This window comes from Anolis sagrei, chromosome 3 (assembly GCF_037176765.1).
Source record: "Anolis sagrei isolate rAnoSag1 chromosome 3, rAnoSag1.mat, whole genome shotgun sequence".
Lineage (NCBI taxonomy): Eukaryota > Metazoa > Chordata > Lepidosauria > Squamata > Dactyloidae > Anolis > Anolis sagrei.
Window position 1 is genome coordinate 110,103,415 of NC_090023.1, and position 16,607 is coordinate 110,120,021.

The 16,607-nt window shown below is 44.3% G+C and overlaps 1 protein-coding gene across 4 annotated transcripts in view; it reads right to left on the reverse strand.

Annotated features, from left to right (window-relative positions):
* NAXD (NAD(P)HX dehydratase) overlaps positions 1-13,788 on the reverse strand; it is a 35,049-nt gene extending 21,261 nt beyond the window's left edge. The window contains exon 1 of one of the 4 annotated variants that reach the window (XM_060769597.2): positions 13,683-13,788. In XM_060769597.2, the coding sequence (XP_060625580.2) occupies positions 13,683-13,737 (55 nt within the window). In that variant the 5' untranslated portion in view covers positions 13,738-13,788. Of the gene's footprint in view, positions 1-2,744; positions 3,968-13,520; positions 13,634-13,678 lie in introns of those variants that run through there. The other 3 variants (XM_067466852.1, XM_060769596.2, XM_060769595.2) reach the window with 3 other exon arrangements.
* Between the last annotated feature and the right edge of the window lie 2,819 nt (positions 13,789-16,607).

Consider the following 16,607-nt stretch of genomic DNA (forward strand, 5'->3'; position numbering starts at 1 on the left):
ATAATATATAAATGCATTTGAATGGTATTGTGTAAGAGGTCTGGCACCATATTGAGCATCAAACTGAGCATTTTGTTTCCACCTGAAAGATTTTCTACCCCCCTAATTTGATCAGAGGTTACGCTGAGGATTCTTTGTCTGGCTTGGGAACTTGAGCTCCTTATTGTGTGATATTTCAATGGCATGGTGCCTTCTGAAATGTGCAGTAGTATGAAAGAATGCTGCTACACATGAAGAGAAAGTCACCAAGCATCATGGTGCTTTTTATTGCTGAAAAGAGTTAGCAACTTGTGTACAAAATTCAGGGATGATCCACAGTTATGTTCCTGGGGCAATTATAAATCAATGGTAATTTATTTTAGAAAGGAAGGCAACCTGCAGAAGCAAACGCTGAGGCCTTTAAAAATGCTAGCAGGACAGGAGTCTAGTTCAAAACATTTCTAATAGAATGAAGATGAATATGTTTTTCCTGATTTGCACCACACAAAGTTTTGTGCAATTGGTTGTCACCACAGTAGGGATGGTGGGAACTGTCTTCCATTGTTTTAGACAGGAATAGTAAGAAAATGGCCAACTCAGTAACAGATATTTTTTCCTCTCAGATGGAGACATGCACGGAAGGAGGCAAACATATACTGTATATACCAGGCATAGGCAAACTTGGGCCCTCCAGTTATTTTGGACTTCAACTCCTACAATTCCTTACAGGCTCAGGCCCCTTCCTTTTCCTTATCAGCTGCTTAAGAGGCTGAGGGGGAAAAGGAAAGGGCATGAGGCTGTTAGGAATTGTGGGAGTTGAAGTCCAAAATACCTGGACAGGCTTGGGGGCCAAAATTGTGGGTTTTGAAATGACTCGTGATTAAGTCAAGGATCATTCCACAGAGAGGGGAAAACACCAATACTGCCTCAGGGGGACACCCCCTGCCCAATTTCCTGTCCAGGCATTCAAAAAGGCCAGAAGCCGCAATGAGGCAGAGGGAGTAGAGGGGTTCAGTGCTTCTTTTAAGTTCTCTTGGAACGGACTAAGCTGTTGCCTTTCACCACTCTAACTCAGAGAAGGTGATGGATCATTTGTTGATAGGAGTTAAGGCACAGCAGTCACACTGACCCCTTGGATAGGTCAACCCAGGTTTTGGGGGTCAATTTTTTGGCTAAAATTTCCAGACTTACACATGCCTGTACTCTTAACCTTACTCTTAACAGATGGCCTTTGTGATTTGAAAGACAAATCCCCTTAGTCTGTAAAAAAATCTTTAGTAAAGAGTGAGCCCTAATGAATACAGGTAAATTGGAAGTGCAGGGTTACTCTGCTTCTAAGGCTGCGAAGAACAAGGTGACAATAGGCTATGGGATTGTAAATTAGGTATTTTCTGTTTCCCCAACTAGTTTTATACAAAAGAAAGGGTTGCTCTGTGTGACTGAATGTACAGTGGGTTTTGTGTGTCTGCTGGGATTTGGTTCCTGGACCAACCTAAATGCTCAAGTACCATTATATACAATGGCGCAGTAAAACAATGCCCCTTTAGAGCAATATCAAGTTCACTTTTGGGAATATTATCAAGCAGCTGATGGTTGAACCTGTGGATAGGAAGGATCAACTTTGCTTGCACTAAGAGTGCATCTGCACTGCAGTCATGATGCAGTTCGACTTAACTAACTGCCATGGCTCAATACAATGGGATCCTTGATGTAGTTTTGAGAGACATCAGCCCTCTTGGGCTGAGATGGCCTTGCAGAACAACACCTCCCAGGATCCCATAGCACTGAAGCATGGCAGTTAAAAAGGTGCCAGACTGCAGGGCTGCAGTGTGTTAGTAGACCTCAATATGAGAAGGCCTCAGTATTAGTTTGCCTCAGTGTGTAGGAGGCATCAGTCAGAGAGCCCTCAGTGTGAGAAGGCCTCTGTGGGAGAAAGGCCTTAGTGTGAGGTAAGCCTCAGTATGAGAAGGTCTGGTGTGAGAAGCTTCAGTGAGATAAGTCCCAGGTTGGAGGCCATTGAGTGTGAATTTCCATTGTGTGAATGCTGCTGTGTGTAAAAAGCTCCTGTGTGAAGCTCCTGTGTAACTTCGGTGTGAGAACAGGCTCTGTGAGAGCGAAGCTGTTTACATGAGAAAGAAGCCTAGCGTGCAAGCAAAGAAGGAAGTATAAAAGTCATTATTTGTATCATGGAAACCTTGCTCTGGTAAATAGTGCAAACCTATTATTTTGCTACAAAGAAAAGCCTCCTATGGAAGAGATAACATTAGTCTGTGTGTTTTTGTTCTTTTTATCACTTTGGGCTACTGGTGATGGGTTTGCTGTTCTTGCTAAATTACTCTGCTGTGCAACAATTGATTTTAAAATGGAGATAATTTATTTTAGTGTTTATGTATATTTAGAGTTGATTTTATGTTCCGACATATAATGTTTGTTGTATATATGTTGTGCTCCACCTTGAGTCCCCTTGGGGGTGAGAAAGGCGGAATATAAATGTCTTAAATAAATAAATAAATTTATGAGGAGGGTCTTTTGTTAATAAGCCCACTCACCCAACAGATTTCTCTCACTTCCTGTTCTTAACTGTGAGCTGTTTGTAACTCGGGGACTGCCTTCTCTAACCTTAGTGCTAGGGAATTATGTGAGTCTTAGTCTTACAAGGGCTTCCCTGTCCTGGAGAGAGGCCGTGCCAGACCACAACTCTCAGGATGGGGATGTCAAGTGCACTGATTGTACAGCTCCCATGTTGTGCTTGTGAGCTGGCTCACCTTCTGGGATGGCGAAGGGGGCTCCCTCCACTTTGATGGGGTGCTGGGTGAAGGAGGAGCACTCCCCGGAGTCCTGCATGAAGGGGTCCCGCGGGGGAGACCCCAGCTCGGCCCCGTCTTCTTCCTCTGCATCTTCTTCTTCCTCCTCCTCCTCTTCTTCCTCCTCCTCCTCCTCCCTATGCTGCTCCTCCCTGCGGCTGAGGAGGCTCCCGGGTCCGGCGGAAGGGGGCGCGGCGGCGGCGATGATGGCGGCGGCGGCGCCGTGGTGGTTCCCTCCTCCTCCCCCTCCTCCCCCTCTCCTGTGCCTTTCGGTGCCCTCTTCCTGGGGGGTCACGGGGGGGCTGCCACGCGGGGCGCCGGGGCCGAGCCCGGGCAGCCTGGAGGCGAGGACGCGGTCCATCTCGTGGTAGTACTTGCAGGCGTTGGCGTAGGCGCTGGCGTTGGGGCCGGGCCCCCCTTTCCGGGGCGGGACGTGCCCGTTGCGGTGGAGGCCCTCGCGGGCCTGGAAGTACTGCCGCTTGAGGCCCTTGATGCGGATGCGGCACTGCTCGGGGGTGCGCTCGAAGCCCAGCTCGGCCAGGCGGCGGGCCACGTCGCGGTAGACATGGCTGTTGCGGAAGTGGCCCTCCAGCGCGCTCTGCACCCCGGCCTCGCCCCAGATGCCCAGCAGCGCCCGCGTCTCCAGCTCCGACCACAGGAAGCCCCGCGTCGTGGCCAGCATCCTCCCCCGGGCGCCCCGCCACCAGGCCCGCCGAGGAGGAGCAGGAGGAGGCGCCACCGAGCCGGGCCCCGCCAGCGGGACAGCCACCGGCGGAGGGTCAACGCCCCCCGCGACGCCGCCCCCACAGCATCCCTCGGACCGAGGCCTACTCCCCTCCTCGCCGCACAAAAGGCTGAGGCGCGCGCCCTGCCTGGCCTGGCCTGGCCTGGCCTAGCTGCCCCCTTCAGCCGCCCGCAGGGAGCGCCAGTAGGCCCGCCCTGCGCCTCATCGCCTCAGCGAACAAGAACCACTACGATGGCCTGGCTCCGAGGGCCCGCACCGGCCGAGCGGAGGGCCTCTGTCCTCCCCCGCCCCGGCTCCCTGAGGGCCCCAGGCGGGACGGCGTCACCGCGCATGGCGCTCTCCCCGCTGCCGCCGCCGCCGCTCCGTGCGCGCGCCCCGCCGCCAAGTTCACGCACACAAAGCCCTCCGCAGCTTGATGGCCTCGCTCCGAGGAATACATTAAGAGAGGGAGCGGGGGGGGGGGGGGAGCGGGGAGGGAAGGAAGGAAGGAGGGGGAAGGAGAAAGGACAAGCGCGAGGCCTGGGAAAAGAAAATGCACACACAAGTTTGCACACTGGCCCCTTACAAAGCGTACCCACAACCCGTATACACTATATAGGCAAGCCTTATACACAAGTCTTATAAATGTACATTTCAATCTTATACACAAGCCTTATAAACCACACACACAAAACCTTATACATAAACCTTATAAACCATATACATAGGCCTTATACGCTCCATACATAAGGCTTATTCATAGTTTTTATAAAACATATACATCAGCCTCATATATCGTATATTAAGCCTTCCCCACATGCCTTATAAACCGTATACATAAGCCTTATAACTATAACTGTATACACAAGCCTTATACACCATATAACTGTATATGCAAGCCTTATACATAAGCCTTATACGCCGTATTCACAAGGCTTATTCATAATTCTTATAAACCATATACATCAGCCTCATATACAGTATATACTGAGCCCCCAGTGGCGGAGTGGGTTAAACCCATGTGCCAGCAGGACTGAAGACCAACAGGTCACAGGTTCGAATCCAGGGAGAGGCGGATGAGCTCCCTCATGTGGGGACATGACAGAAGCCTCCCACAAGGATGATAAAAACATCAATTCATCCGGGCATATCCTGGGCAACATCCTTGCAGACAGCCAATTCCCTCGCACCAGAAGTGACTTGCAGTTTCTCAAGTCCCTCCTGACACAACAAAAAAACCCAAGAACCCGTATATACCAGCCTTCTCTACAAGCCTTATAAACCATATACACAAGCCTTATAACTGTATATGCAAGCCTTATACACAAGCCTTATACACCGTATACACAATGCTTATTCATAATTCCTATAAACCATATAAATCAGCCTCATAGAACATATATATAAGCTTTCTCCACAAGCCTTATAAACCGTATATAAGCCTTATAACTGTATGTGCAAGCCTTATATACAAGCCTTATACACCGTATGGTAAAGGTAAAGGTTTTCCCTTGACATTAAGTCCAGCCATGTCCAACTGAGGGTTGGTGCTCATCTCCATTTCTAAACCGAAGAGCCAGCGTTGTCCATAGACACCACCGAGGTCATGAGCTGGCATGACTGTATGGAGCGCCGTTACCTTCCCGCCAGAGCAGTACCTATTGATCTACTCACATTTGTATGTTTTCGAACTGCTAGGTTGGCAGAAGCTGGAGTTAACAGTGGGAGATTACACTGCTCGGAATTGAGCCTGTGACCTTTCGGTTAACAAGTTCAGCAGCTCAGTGATTTAACCCACTTCATCAGCCTCATATACCGTACATACAAGCCTTCTCTACAAGCCTTATACACCATATACACAAGGCTTATTCATAATTCTTATAAATCATATACATCAGCCTCATAGACCCAAGCCTTATAAACCACACACATACACCTTATACACAAGACTCATACACAGCAATAACACAACAACAACAACTTTATTTTTATGTTGTTGTTCATTCGTTCAGTCGTCTCCGACTCTTCGTGACCTCATGGACCAGCCTACGCCAGAGCTCCCTGTCGGCCGTTACCACCCCCAGCTCCCTCAAGGTCAGTCCAGTCACTTCAAGGATGCCATCCATCCATCTTGCCCTTGGTCGGCCCCTCTTCCTTTTGCCTTCCACTTTCCCCAGCATAATTGTCTTCTCTAGGCTTTCCTGTCTCCTCATGATGTGGCCAAAGTACTTCAACTTTGTCTCTAGTATCTTTCCCTCCAATGAGCAGTCGGGCTTTATTTCCTGGAGGATGGACTGGTTGGATCTTCTCGCAGTTCAAGGCACTCTCAGCACTTTCCTCCAACACCACAGCTCAAAAGCATCGATCTTCCTTCGCTCAGCCTTCCCTAAGGTCCAGCTTTCACATCCGTAGGTGACTACAGGGAATACCATGGCTTGGACTAGGCGGATCTTTGTTGCCAGTCTGATGTCTCTACTCTTCACTATTTTATCGAGACTGGACATTGCTCTCCTCCCAAGAAGTAAGCGTCTTCTGATTTCCTGGCTACAGTCTGCATCTGCAGTAATCTTTGCACCTAGAAATACAAAGTCTGTCACGGCCTCCACGGTTTCTCCCTCTATTTTCCAGTTGTCAATCATTCTTGTTGCCATAATCTTGGTTTTTTTGACGTTTAGCTGCAACCCGGCTTTTGCGCTTTCTTCTTTCACCTTGATTAGAAGGCTGCTCAGCTCCTCCTCGCTTTCGGCCATCAGAGTGGTGTCATCTGCATATCTGAGGTTGTTAATGTTTCTTCCAGCAATTTTCACCCCAGCTTTGCATTCATCCAGCCCCGCACATCGCATGATGTGTTCTGCATACAAGTTAAAAAGGTTGGGTGAGAGGATGCAGCCTTGCCGTACGCCTTTCCCAATCTTGAACCAGTCTGTTGTTCCGTGGTCAGTTCTGACTGTTGCTACTTGGTCCTTGTACAGATTCCTCAGGAGAGAGACAAGGTGGCTTGGGATGCCCATCCCACCAAGAACTTGCCACAATTTATTATAATCCACACAGTCAAAGGCTTTAGAGTAGTCAATGAAGCAGAAGTAGATGTTTTTCTGAAACTCCCTGCCTTTCTCCATTATCCAGCGGATATTGGCAATCTGGTCTCTCGTTCCTCTGCCTTTTCTAAACCCAGCTTGAACATCTGGCAACTCTCGCTCCATGTATTGCTGGAGTCTTCCTTGCAGGATCTTGAGCATTACCTTACTGGCATGAGAAATAAGGGCCACTGTACGGAAGTTGGAGCAGTCTTTCGCATTTCCCTTTTTTGGTATGGGGATATAAGTGGATTTTTTCCAGTCTGATGGCCATTCTTGTGTTTTCCATATTTGCTGGCAAATGGCATGCATCACCTTGACAGCATCATCTTTTAAGATTTTAAACAGTTCAGCTGGGATCCCATCATCTCCTGCTGCCTTGTTGTTAGCAATGCTTCTTAAGGCCCATTCAACCTCACTCCTCAGGATGTCTGGTTCTAATTCATTCACCACACCGTCAAAGCTATCCTCGATATTATTATCCTTCCTATACAGATCTTCTGTATAGTCTCGCCACCTTCTCTTGATCTCTTCAGCTTCTGTTAGGTTCCTGCCATCTTTGTTTCTTATCATACCAATTTTTGCCTGAAATTTACCTCCAATGTTTCTAATTTTCTGGAAGAGGTCTCTTGTCCTTCCTATTCTGTTGTCTTCTTCCACTTCCATGCATTGCTTATTTAAAAATAGTTCCTTATCTCTTCTGGCTAACCTCTGGAATTGCGCATTTAACTGGGCATATCTCCCCTTATCCCTGTTTCCTTTTGCTTTCCTCCTTTCTTGGGCTACTTCAGTGTCTCAGCAGACAACCATTTTGCCTTCTTGGTTTTCTTTTTCTTTGGAACGTACTTTGTTGCCGCCTCCTGAACAATGTCGCGGACTTCTGTCCATAGTTCTTCTGGGACTCTGTTTACTAAATCTAGTCCTTCAAATCCGTTCTTCACTTCCACTGTATATTCGCTAGGAATGTTAGTGAGATCATATCTGACTGGTCTGTGTATTTTCCCTGATCTCTTTAGTTTTATTCTAAATTGGGCAATAAGAAGTTCGTGATCTGAGCTACAGTCAGCCCCAGGTCTTGTTTTCACCGACTGGATGGATGTCCGCCACCTTTGGCTGCAAAGGATGTAGTCAATCTGATTTCGGTGTTGACCATCTGGTGAGGTCCATGTATAAAGCCGTCTTTTAGGTTGTTGGAAGAGAGTATTCGTTATACACAGCGAGTTTTCCTGGCAGAATTCTATCAGCCTGCGTCCCGCTTCATTTTGTTCTCCCAGACCATGCTTGCCTGTGATCCCAGTTGTCATTTGACTTCCCACCTTGGCATTCCAGTCTCCTGTAATGAAAATAATGTCTCTTTTTGGTGTATTATCCAGTAGGTCCTGCAGATCCTCATAGAACTGATCTACTTCTGCTTCTTCAGCAGCTGTGGTTGGGGCGTATATTTGGATCACTGTGATGTTGAAAGGCTTTCCTTGCACTCGAACTGAGATCATTCTGTCATTTTTTGGGTTGTATCCAAGCACCGCTTTAGCGAATTTCTTATTAGTTATGAAGGCTACTCTTTCTTCGATGTTCCTCTTGTCCGCAGTAGTAGATCTGGTGGTCATCTGATGTGAAGTGGCCCATTCCAGTCCATTTCAGTTCGCTGACCCCCAGAATGTCTATCTTTAGTCTTGACATCTCACCAATAACAACATCCAATTTGCCCTGGCTCATAGATCTTACATTCCAGGTTCCTATGGTGTGTTGATCTTTAGAACATCGGATTCGTCGTTCGCCTCCAGTACCGTCGGCCGCTAGCCTTCCTTTCGGCTTTGAGCTAGCTGCGTCATCACATCTGGGGCTAGTTGAACTTATCCTCTGCTCCTTCCCAGTAGCATTTTGGCCATCTTCCGACCTGGGAGTCCCATCTTCCAATGGCATACCGACATATCTCTGGTTGTACTGGTCCATTTAGTTTTCTTGGCAAGGATACTGGAGTGGTTTGCCATTGCCTTCCCCAGGGATCACGCTTGGTCTGACCTCTCTGCCACAACCGTCCCGTCTTGGGTGGCCCTTCACGGTTTCGCTCATGACATCATTGAGGTGCTCAAGCTCCAGCGCCCCGACAAGGCGGTGATCCTTTGCTGGAGTTATTTTTATACCCCGCCACTATCTCCCCGAAGGGACTCGAGGCAACTTACATATGGGACAGAATGTTCACAAGACATAAAACAAAACCAATCCATTAAAACAAAAACAAAAAACACCATTAAAATAAGAACATCATAAAATGCATCAACCAGATAAAAACATAATTAACAGAAGAGTATAAAACAGCAACACTGAAGTTCCATCAGATAATGTTCTAAAAAACCAACGACCAACATTTTCTAAAATGGGCAGGACCAGGCTGTAAAAGGGCCGGTATGGGATAGTGCAAAGCAGCATACCATAGGGCTGGGGATTTGGATGAAGTGCAGAAAACAGAGTACTGTCTGGAGACCTAGACACTGGACATTTATAAATTAGTTATTCTCAAATGCTAGTTGGAACATCTAGGTTTACAAATCCCTGCGGAAGGATTTGAAGAGCAAGAGAAAGAAAGGATAAAGGTTGAGCAGCCCTTATCTAAGAATTCACCTTAGCTTTCTAATGGCACAAAAAACTTAGTTTCATGCACAGAACTATTGAAAACATTGAGAATAAAATTACTGCCAGAGTATAAGGTGTCCACAACACATCCATAGGTTAGACTTAGGTCCCTTGTCTATATGCAAATATTCCAAAATCTGAGACAAAAAATCCCAAACACTTTTGGTCCCTAGACTTTAGTCTGTGCTGAGCATCTCTCACTCCAAAATAGTCCAAATGTCCAATGCCCCAAATAGTCCACATGGGTGGTCCCTTTGTTTTCTGATAGTACACAAAGTTTGTTTTAGGCATACAAGTATTAAGAATATTGTATAAAATCACCATGAGGCTATTTGCATGAAACATCAGTGAATTTAAAATGGGTTAGACTTGGGTCTCATCTCCAAAATATCTCATTATGTACATGCAAATATTCCAAAGTATGAAAGGAACCCTCCTAAAATCCAAAGTATTTCTTGTCCCAGGCATTTAAAAGGTATCCAATCTATACTTTTTAAAAGTGTGCTTCACAAACTAATGTGGGAGGCCAAGCATTCCTGCCCCTATGCCAATTTGTGCAGCACTCCACTCTTAAGCAGTACTGCTTTAAAGTTTCTTGTACAAAGAGATATGAATTTAAAATACACGGAAATGGCCAGGGAAAAGGATATAATTTTATAGTAAGAATAAAAGCAGTACATTGCTGCTCTACGCCAGACTTCAAACATAAAGCACCCTCCTCCTCAATGTAATAATGAGAAAGGCAATAGAGCGAGCTCACAACAAATTACCAAAATACTCTAGTTTTCTGCTCCCACAAAGCACAGAAAATAAATCCAATGGCAAAGCAACAAGAAAAATAAAAGGGCATTCCATTTATGTTCTTCAGTTTGCTTATTCCTAGCTGTTGATAGCAACCACAACAGATGGTTTGTTTTATCTGTATGGCCTTCCTTCCATCAGTATCACGTATAAAGTATAACTACAGCAAAAACATCTTTAAATGATACTAACTTTGTATGCAAACTTCACTGCTTCCCGTTTGCCCAGGAGCCAATTTCTCAGAGATCTATCACAGCTCAAGAAATATTTATACGATTGTGCATTTACTTGGCACAAATGCAATTTCTGAGGAAGGAACTGACAAAACCACTTCAGAGTACTCCTTGCCCAATAATCCTATGACATGCATGGAGTTGACATAAGTCAACGGGTGATTTGAAGGTGCAAACACAAGTGCAAGAGAGACATTAAGACTGCATAATATGACTGTCCCCACCAGAGGGCTTTCTACACCAAAAATATACTATTATTAATATTGGAGAAATCACTTTGTCATCTGTACCTGTGAAATGGGTCACTGCAACTTAAATCCAGAGATAGCTTGCACATGACTACATATTAAATTATGTTCATCAGATTCAGTTCACTGATACACCCACAAATAATTACTTTGTAGACAAGCCAAACTGAATATAGGCCAAGCCTTTCCTGGGACACCCTTCATAGAATTTACATGAGGTGATTTGTTCTGTGGGTTTAGGGCTACAATGCCTAGACATGGGGCCTATCTACACTGCCATATAAAACAATTTCAGTGAAACTGCATTATGAAACATTATCTGGCAGTGTAGATGGGGCCTTAGGGCCTCTGTTACTGCTGAGAAAAATCTGCAGTATTTTTAATGCTCTAACAGTTAATAAGACCTTAATTCTTCATATACATTGTGTAGTTTCATTGACTCAGAACTTTTTGGAACAGACAAATAACTTTAGAAGTATCTTTGAGTTGCTACAGCCCGACTATGCTACATAAGCACTGAATGAGTAGGTTCAATCATACGTGTTACGGGAGATGGATTACAGCTGTGGTTCTCCAGCTGTGGGTCCCCAGGTGTTTTGGACTACAACTCCCAGAAATCCCAACCAGTTTACCAGCTCTTAGGATTTCTGGGAGTTGAAGGCCAAAACATCTGGGAACCCACAGGTTGAGAACCACTGGATTACAGTCTCCACAGGTGTCTGGGCATCACAAAACCAATCACCCCTATCTGCCATAGACAAGGATTGGGAATTATGAAAACTAGCACTCCTATGCTACAAACACTTCCCTAGAAATGACACCACTGAACTCAACAGAGCTTACTTCTGAGTAAACATACATAGAACTGTGTTGTGTTCTTTTACCCCTTATTTTTTAAAAATTAAACAATGGATTTACACTGTATATTTATTGCAGATTGGCACCAGTTCAACTGCAATGTCTCAGTGCTATGGGATCCTGGGGATTGTAACTTGGTGGCACTGCCAAACAGCGCAGCCTTCCCTGCACTGTTCATCAGGGAAAGCTAAAGATCTTATAACACTACAACTCACATGAGTCCACAGCATCAAGCCATGGCGGTTAAAGTCTTGCTGAAGTGCATTCATTCAACAGTATAGATCAGGCATGGGCAAACTTTGGCCCTCCAGGTGTTTTGGACTTCAACTCCCACAATTCCTAACAACTTTGGTAGGGATGAAGTTTGCCCATGCCTGGTATAGATGCACCCCAAGTCACCCTCGCCTAAATGCATAAGGTATATAGGTAAATTATTTAAGACAACCTATAGAGTAAATCTAGGATTTATTCTGTTTTTAAAATTATATGTTTTAGGTTTTAAACTATCATTTTAAATGTTATCAGCCGCTTTGCATATTTTTTAAGAGAGACATATTATTATTATTATTATTATTACTTTTATTATTATTAATAATAATTCTGGGTTGCTGTGAGTTTTCTGAGCTGTATGGCCATGTTCCAAAAGTATTCTCTCCTGACATTTCGCCCACATCTATGGCAGGCATCCTCATAAATCTGGGCGAAACATCAGAAGAGAATGGTTCTGAAACATGGTCATACAGCGGGAAAACTCACAGCAACCTAGTGATTCTGGCCATGAAAGCCTTCAACAACACAGTAATAATTCTACAGTGTAGCTGCACCTTCGGTCACCCCACCTATATGCACTTGTAAAATCTGTTTAATTCTAATTCGATTATACATTGTAGGTTTCATTATTAATAATTTTAATACTAATGCTACTAATAATTCTACTGTGTAGCTACACCTCTAGTCATCCTCACCTATATTCACTTGTAAATTCTGTTTAATTCTGTTTTGATTATATGTTGTAGGTTTCATTATTAATAATATTAATATTACTACTAATAATAATAATTCAATTGTGTAGCTGCACCTTCGGTCACCCTCACCTATATTCACTTGTAATTCTGTTTTGATTATATGTTGTAGGTTTCATTATTAATAATATTAATACTGATACTACTACTAATAATAATAATAACTCTACTGTGTAGCTGCACCTTTGGTCACCCTCGCCTATATTCACTTGTAAATTCTGTTTAATTCTGTTTTGATTATATGTTGTAGCTTTCATTATTAATAATATTAATATTAATACTAATAATTCTATTGTGTAACTGCACCTTCAGTCACCGTCACCTATATTCACTTGTAAATTCTGTTTAATTCTGTTTTGATAATTATATGTTGTTGGTTTCATTATTAATAATATTAACACTACTACTACTACTACTAACAATAATAATAATACTACTGTGTAGCTGCACCTTCGGTCACCCTCACCTATATGCACTTGTAAATTCTGTTTAATTCTAATCTGATTATATGTTGTAGGTTTCATTATTAATAATATTAATACTACTAATAATAATTCTACTGTGTAGCTGCACCTTCGGTCACCCTCACCTATATTCATAGAATCATAGAGTTGGGTGAGACCTCATGGAAGAGAGTAATATTAATACTACTAATTATTAATATTAATACTAATTATTAATATTAGTAATATTAATATTAGTAATAATAATAATTCTACTGTGTAGCTGCACCTTCAGTCACCCTCACCTATATTCACTTGTAAATTCTGTTTAATTCCGTTTTGATTATACTACTACTACTAGTAATAATAATAATTCTATTGTGTAGCTACATCTTTGGTCTGTTTAATTCTGTTTTGATTATTAATCTTTCATCGCTTAAACAAGATTGTGGGAGTTGAAGTCCAAAACACCTGGAGGGCCCAAGTTTGCCCATGCCTGATGTAGATACAACCTATGTCATCCTCACGTATATGCAAAAGAAGAGTATACAGGTGTATATAAGTAAATTATTTAGGCCAACTTGTTGAGTAAGCAGCCAGGAGAGAAAGGGGCGCCTTTTCCAAGGATGCCACTACTACCTATGCTGAAGGAAAGGCGCCAGGCTCTTGCCCCCACATGGCAGGTGCTTCTGTATACCTTTGCCATCCTGCAGCCAGAGCACAAGCGCTGCCGAGGCCAGTGCTACGATCAGGCCAGCGCCTCTTCCGTAAACCATGCCCCCTTTCCCCTCCCGGGCTGGAGCTGTGGCGGCTGCTGCTCCTGCAACGGCTCCGCGCCCTGGCCGCCTGCCTTACCTACCGATCCCCCGGACGAGGCTCCAGCCACCTCCCGCCCAGCGCGCGGCGCAAGGCATCGGCGCTGCTTCCGGGTCCCAGGCGCGAGCCAGGCCAAGGGGACGCCCAGGACTGCCCCGCCTCCCTCTGCCGCAGGAACGCCCCCTCGCGGAGAGCCAATCGGAGCTGCCCCTTCGCTGATTGACACATGCACAGGGCCGGTGGGCGGGCGAATGACGCAGCCTCCCCAGGTAAATGTAAACAGGTGGAGAGGTTCCCGGTTATGTGAAAGGGGCTGAGGGCGCATCTACACCTTTGAATTAATGCAGTTTGACACCATTTAAGACATCACAGCCGCATTATATGGCAGTGCAGATGGAGCCTCATTTCCATGGCTCCCTGCTATGAATTTGTAGTCTGGTGAGGCACATTCACTCTTCGGCCCCCATCTACACTGCCATAGAATGTACGAGGGTTGAATGAAAAATAATGCCTCCACCTTCTACACTGCCAAATAATGCAGTTTGAATCTGCATTATATGATCGGTATAGACCACGCATGGGCAAACTTCGGTCCTCCAGATGTTTTGGACTTCAACTGCCACAATTCCTAACAGCAAATAGGCTGTTAGGAATTGAGACCATTAAATTTCAAAACACCTTGAGGGCCGAAGTTTGCCTATGCCTGGTGTAGACTCATATAATGCAGTTCAATGCAGTTCAAATTACATTATATGGCTCTATACTGACCATATAATGCAGATTCAAACTGTATGATTTAGCAATATAGATCCAGCCTTAATTTGGATGAGTTATGAGATGGTTTGACTCACTGGAAAAAACAATAGTGTCAGTAAAATTGAAAGTAGCAAGAAAGAGGAAAATCACAACACAAGTGGATTGATTCAGGCAAGAAAGCCATGACCTTGAATACGAGCAGGGCCGTTGAGCAGTTTTTGTTGGTCTTGTCTACTCTTCTACTTATTTCTCCAATCATGTGCCTTATGAGGCAGACAGGTGTCTGTGTATACTTGGTTAAGTGCAAGGCAGAGGGCGGAAGGAGAGGAAAAGAGAGCACACCCAAACCTGAACAACCAGAGTGCTCCACATGTTTTTGGAATGCAGTTCACAAAATTCCCTATCTTTGGCTCTGATAGAAAGGGTTGATATGTTTTGTGATGCCAAAATATCTGTTAAGGCTACCTCCCCTGAACCCACAAGTGTGAACCTGCTATTTTCATCTGTAGCGATACAATGGGATTTCCAGTGCTGTTCATCTGTCCCAGGACCAAACTCTGGTTCACCAAAACTAAACAAAAACAGGTTCTTCTGGTTACCTGAACTGCATCATGGCTCTGAACGGGAATCACAAGTAGGAACAAAACTACTAGGAAGCAAATGCCTTTGAAATCAGTGAGAGGGACTTCAGGTATTCAGGAGTAGCAACATGGAGCATAAAGGATATATGGATGTGTAACAATCAATCTTTAATTTTTGAGTAAATTATATACAGTACAATAGAAAAAATGCAGCTGCTGCTTTGGGCCCCATCTACACTGAGCATTTAATGCAGTCCAAAACTAGCTTCAAACTGGTCAACTATTTGGGCTTCAAAGTGGCTCCAGGATTTTCCATGTAATCATCTGCACAGCAAAACCACTTTCTTCTGTACGGTTGTGTTGTTAAAGTGCAAAGTATGGAACCCTGCGCAGACAGTCAGTCAATGCAACTTAAGCAACATGCAGTTAGTGAATTCTTGACAGCAGAAGGTGTCACCCTAAAGGAGATTAATCAGAGAATGCAAGCTGTTTTTGGTGATTGTGTTGATGTGAGTACTGTGCGTCATTGGGCGAGTAAGTTTAAAGATGTTGAGATGGGAAAAATCTGACTTGCATGACAAACAAAGAGTTAGACGTCCAGTGACAGCAACCACCGAGTTTCACAAGCAAAAGCTTGACAGATTGGTTCAGGACAATCGTTGGATCACTCAGAGAGAAATTTCAAGCATAATCGGCATTTCACAAGAGTGTGTGGCTCACAATATTGCTTTGCTTGGCTATCGGAAGATCTGTGCACGATGAGTACCGACGCCTGAAATGAAAGCGCACAGACTTGAAACTTCAGAGACTGGATCTCACCACCATACAACATCCTCCATACAGTCCAGATTTAGCATCGTCTGACTTCCATCTGTTCCTGATAATGAAAGAAGATCTGCGGGGACATCATTATGCTTCTGATGACGTTGAGAGAACTGTGAGACGCTGGTTGTGGAAACAGAGTGTTGACTTATTCCGTAATGGCTTCAGAAAACTTGTTCATTGTTGGCAGAAATGCATCCAATTGTCTGGTGGTTATGTGAAAAAGTGAATAGTGGTAGTGGTAGTGGTAGTAGTAGTTAAAGAGCACATTCTAAAGATTATTTCTGCATTTGATTTATTAAAATATTCCCATCCAAACCCAAGTAATGAAGGTGGAGGCATTGCTTTTCATTCAACCCTCGTAGTTTGAAACTGCAGTATATGCTCAGTGTGTAGACTCATAAAATGGAGTTTATTGACCTGCATTGCTGAGTCCACATTAACCTTATAATACAGTTTATGATTACATTCTATTGCAGTGTAGCAGTGGCCTTTGGTCAAGAAAGGGAAAGACCTTGCAAAACCACAACTCCCAGGGTTCTGTAGCATTGAGCTATGGAAGTTAAAATGGTGTCAAACAGCACTAATTCCACAGTTTAGGTGCTAGGTATATCTTGAGAATGTGTATGCATTCCACCTTCAACTCCCAGAATCCCTAATTATTGGCCATAGTGACCACTAACCAGGACTGTTAAAGAATTGAAGGCTAAAACATCTGGTGTATCAAAGGGTGAAAATGGCTGTTACAAGCTATATATGACTGAATGGAAGAGATGATTTACTTTGATGATTATGATTTTACCATTAGG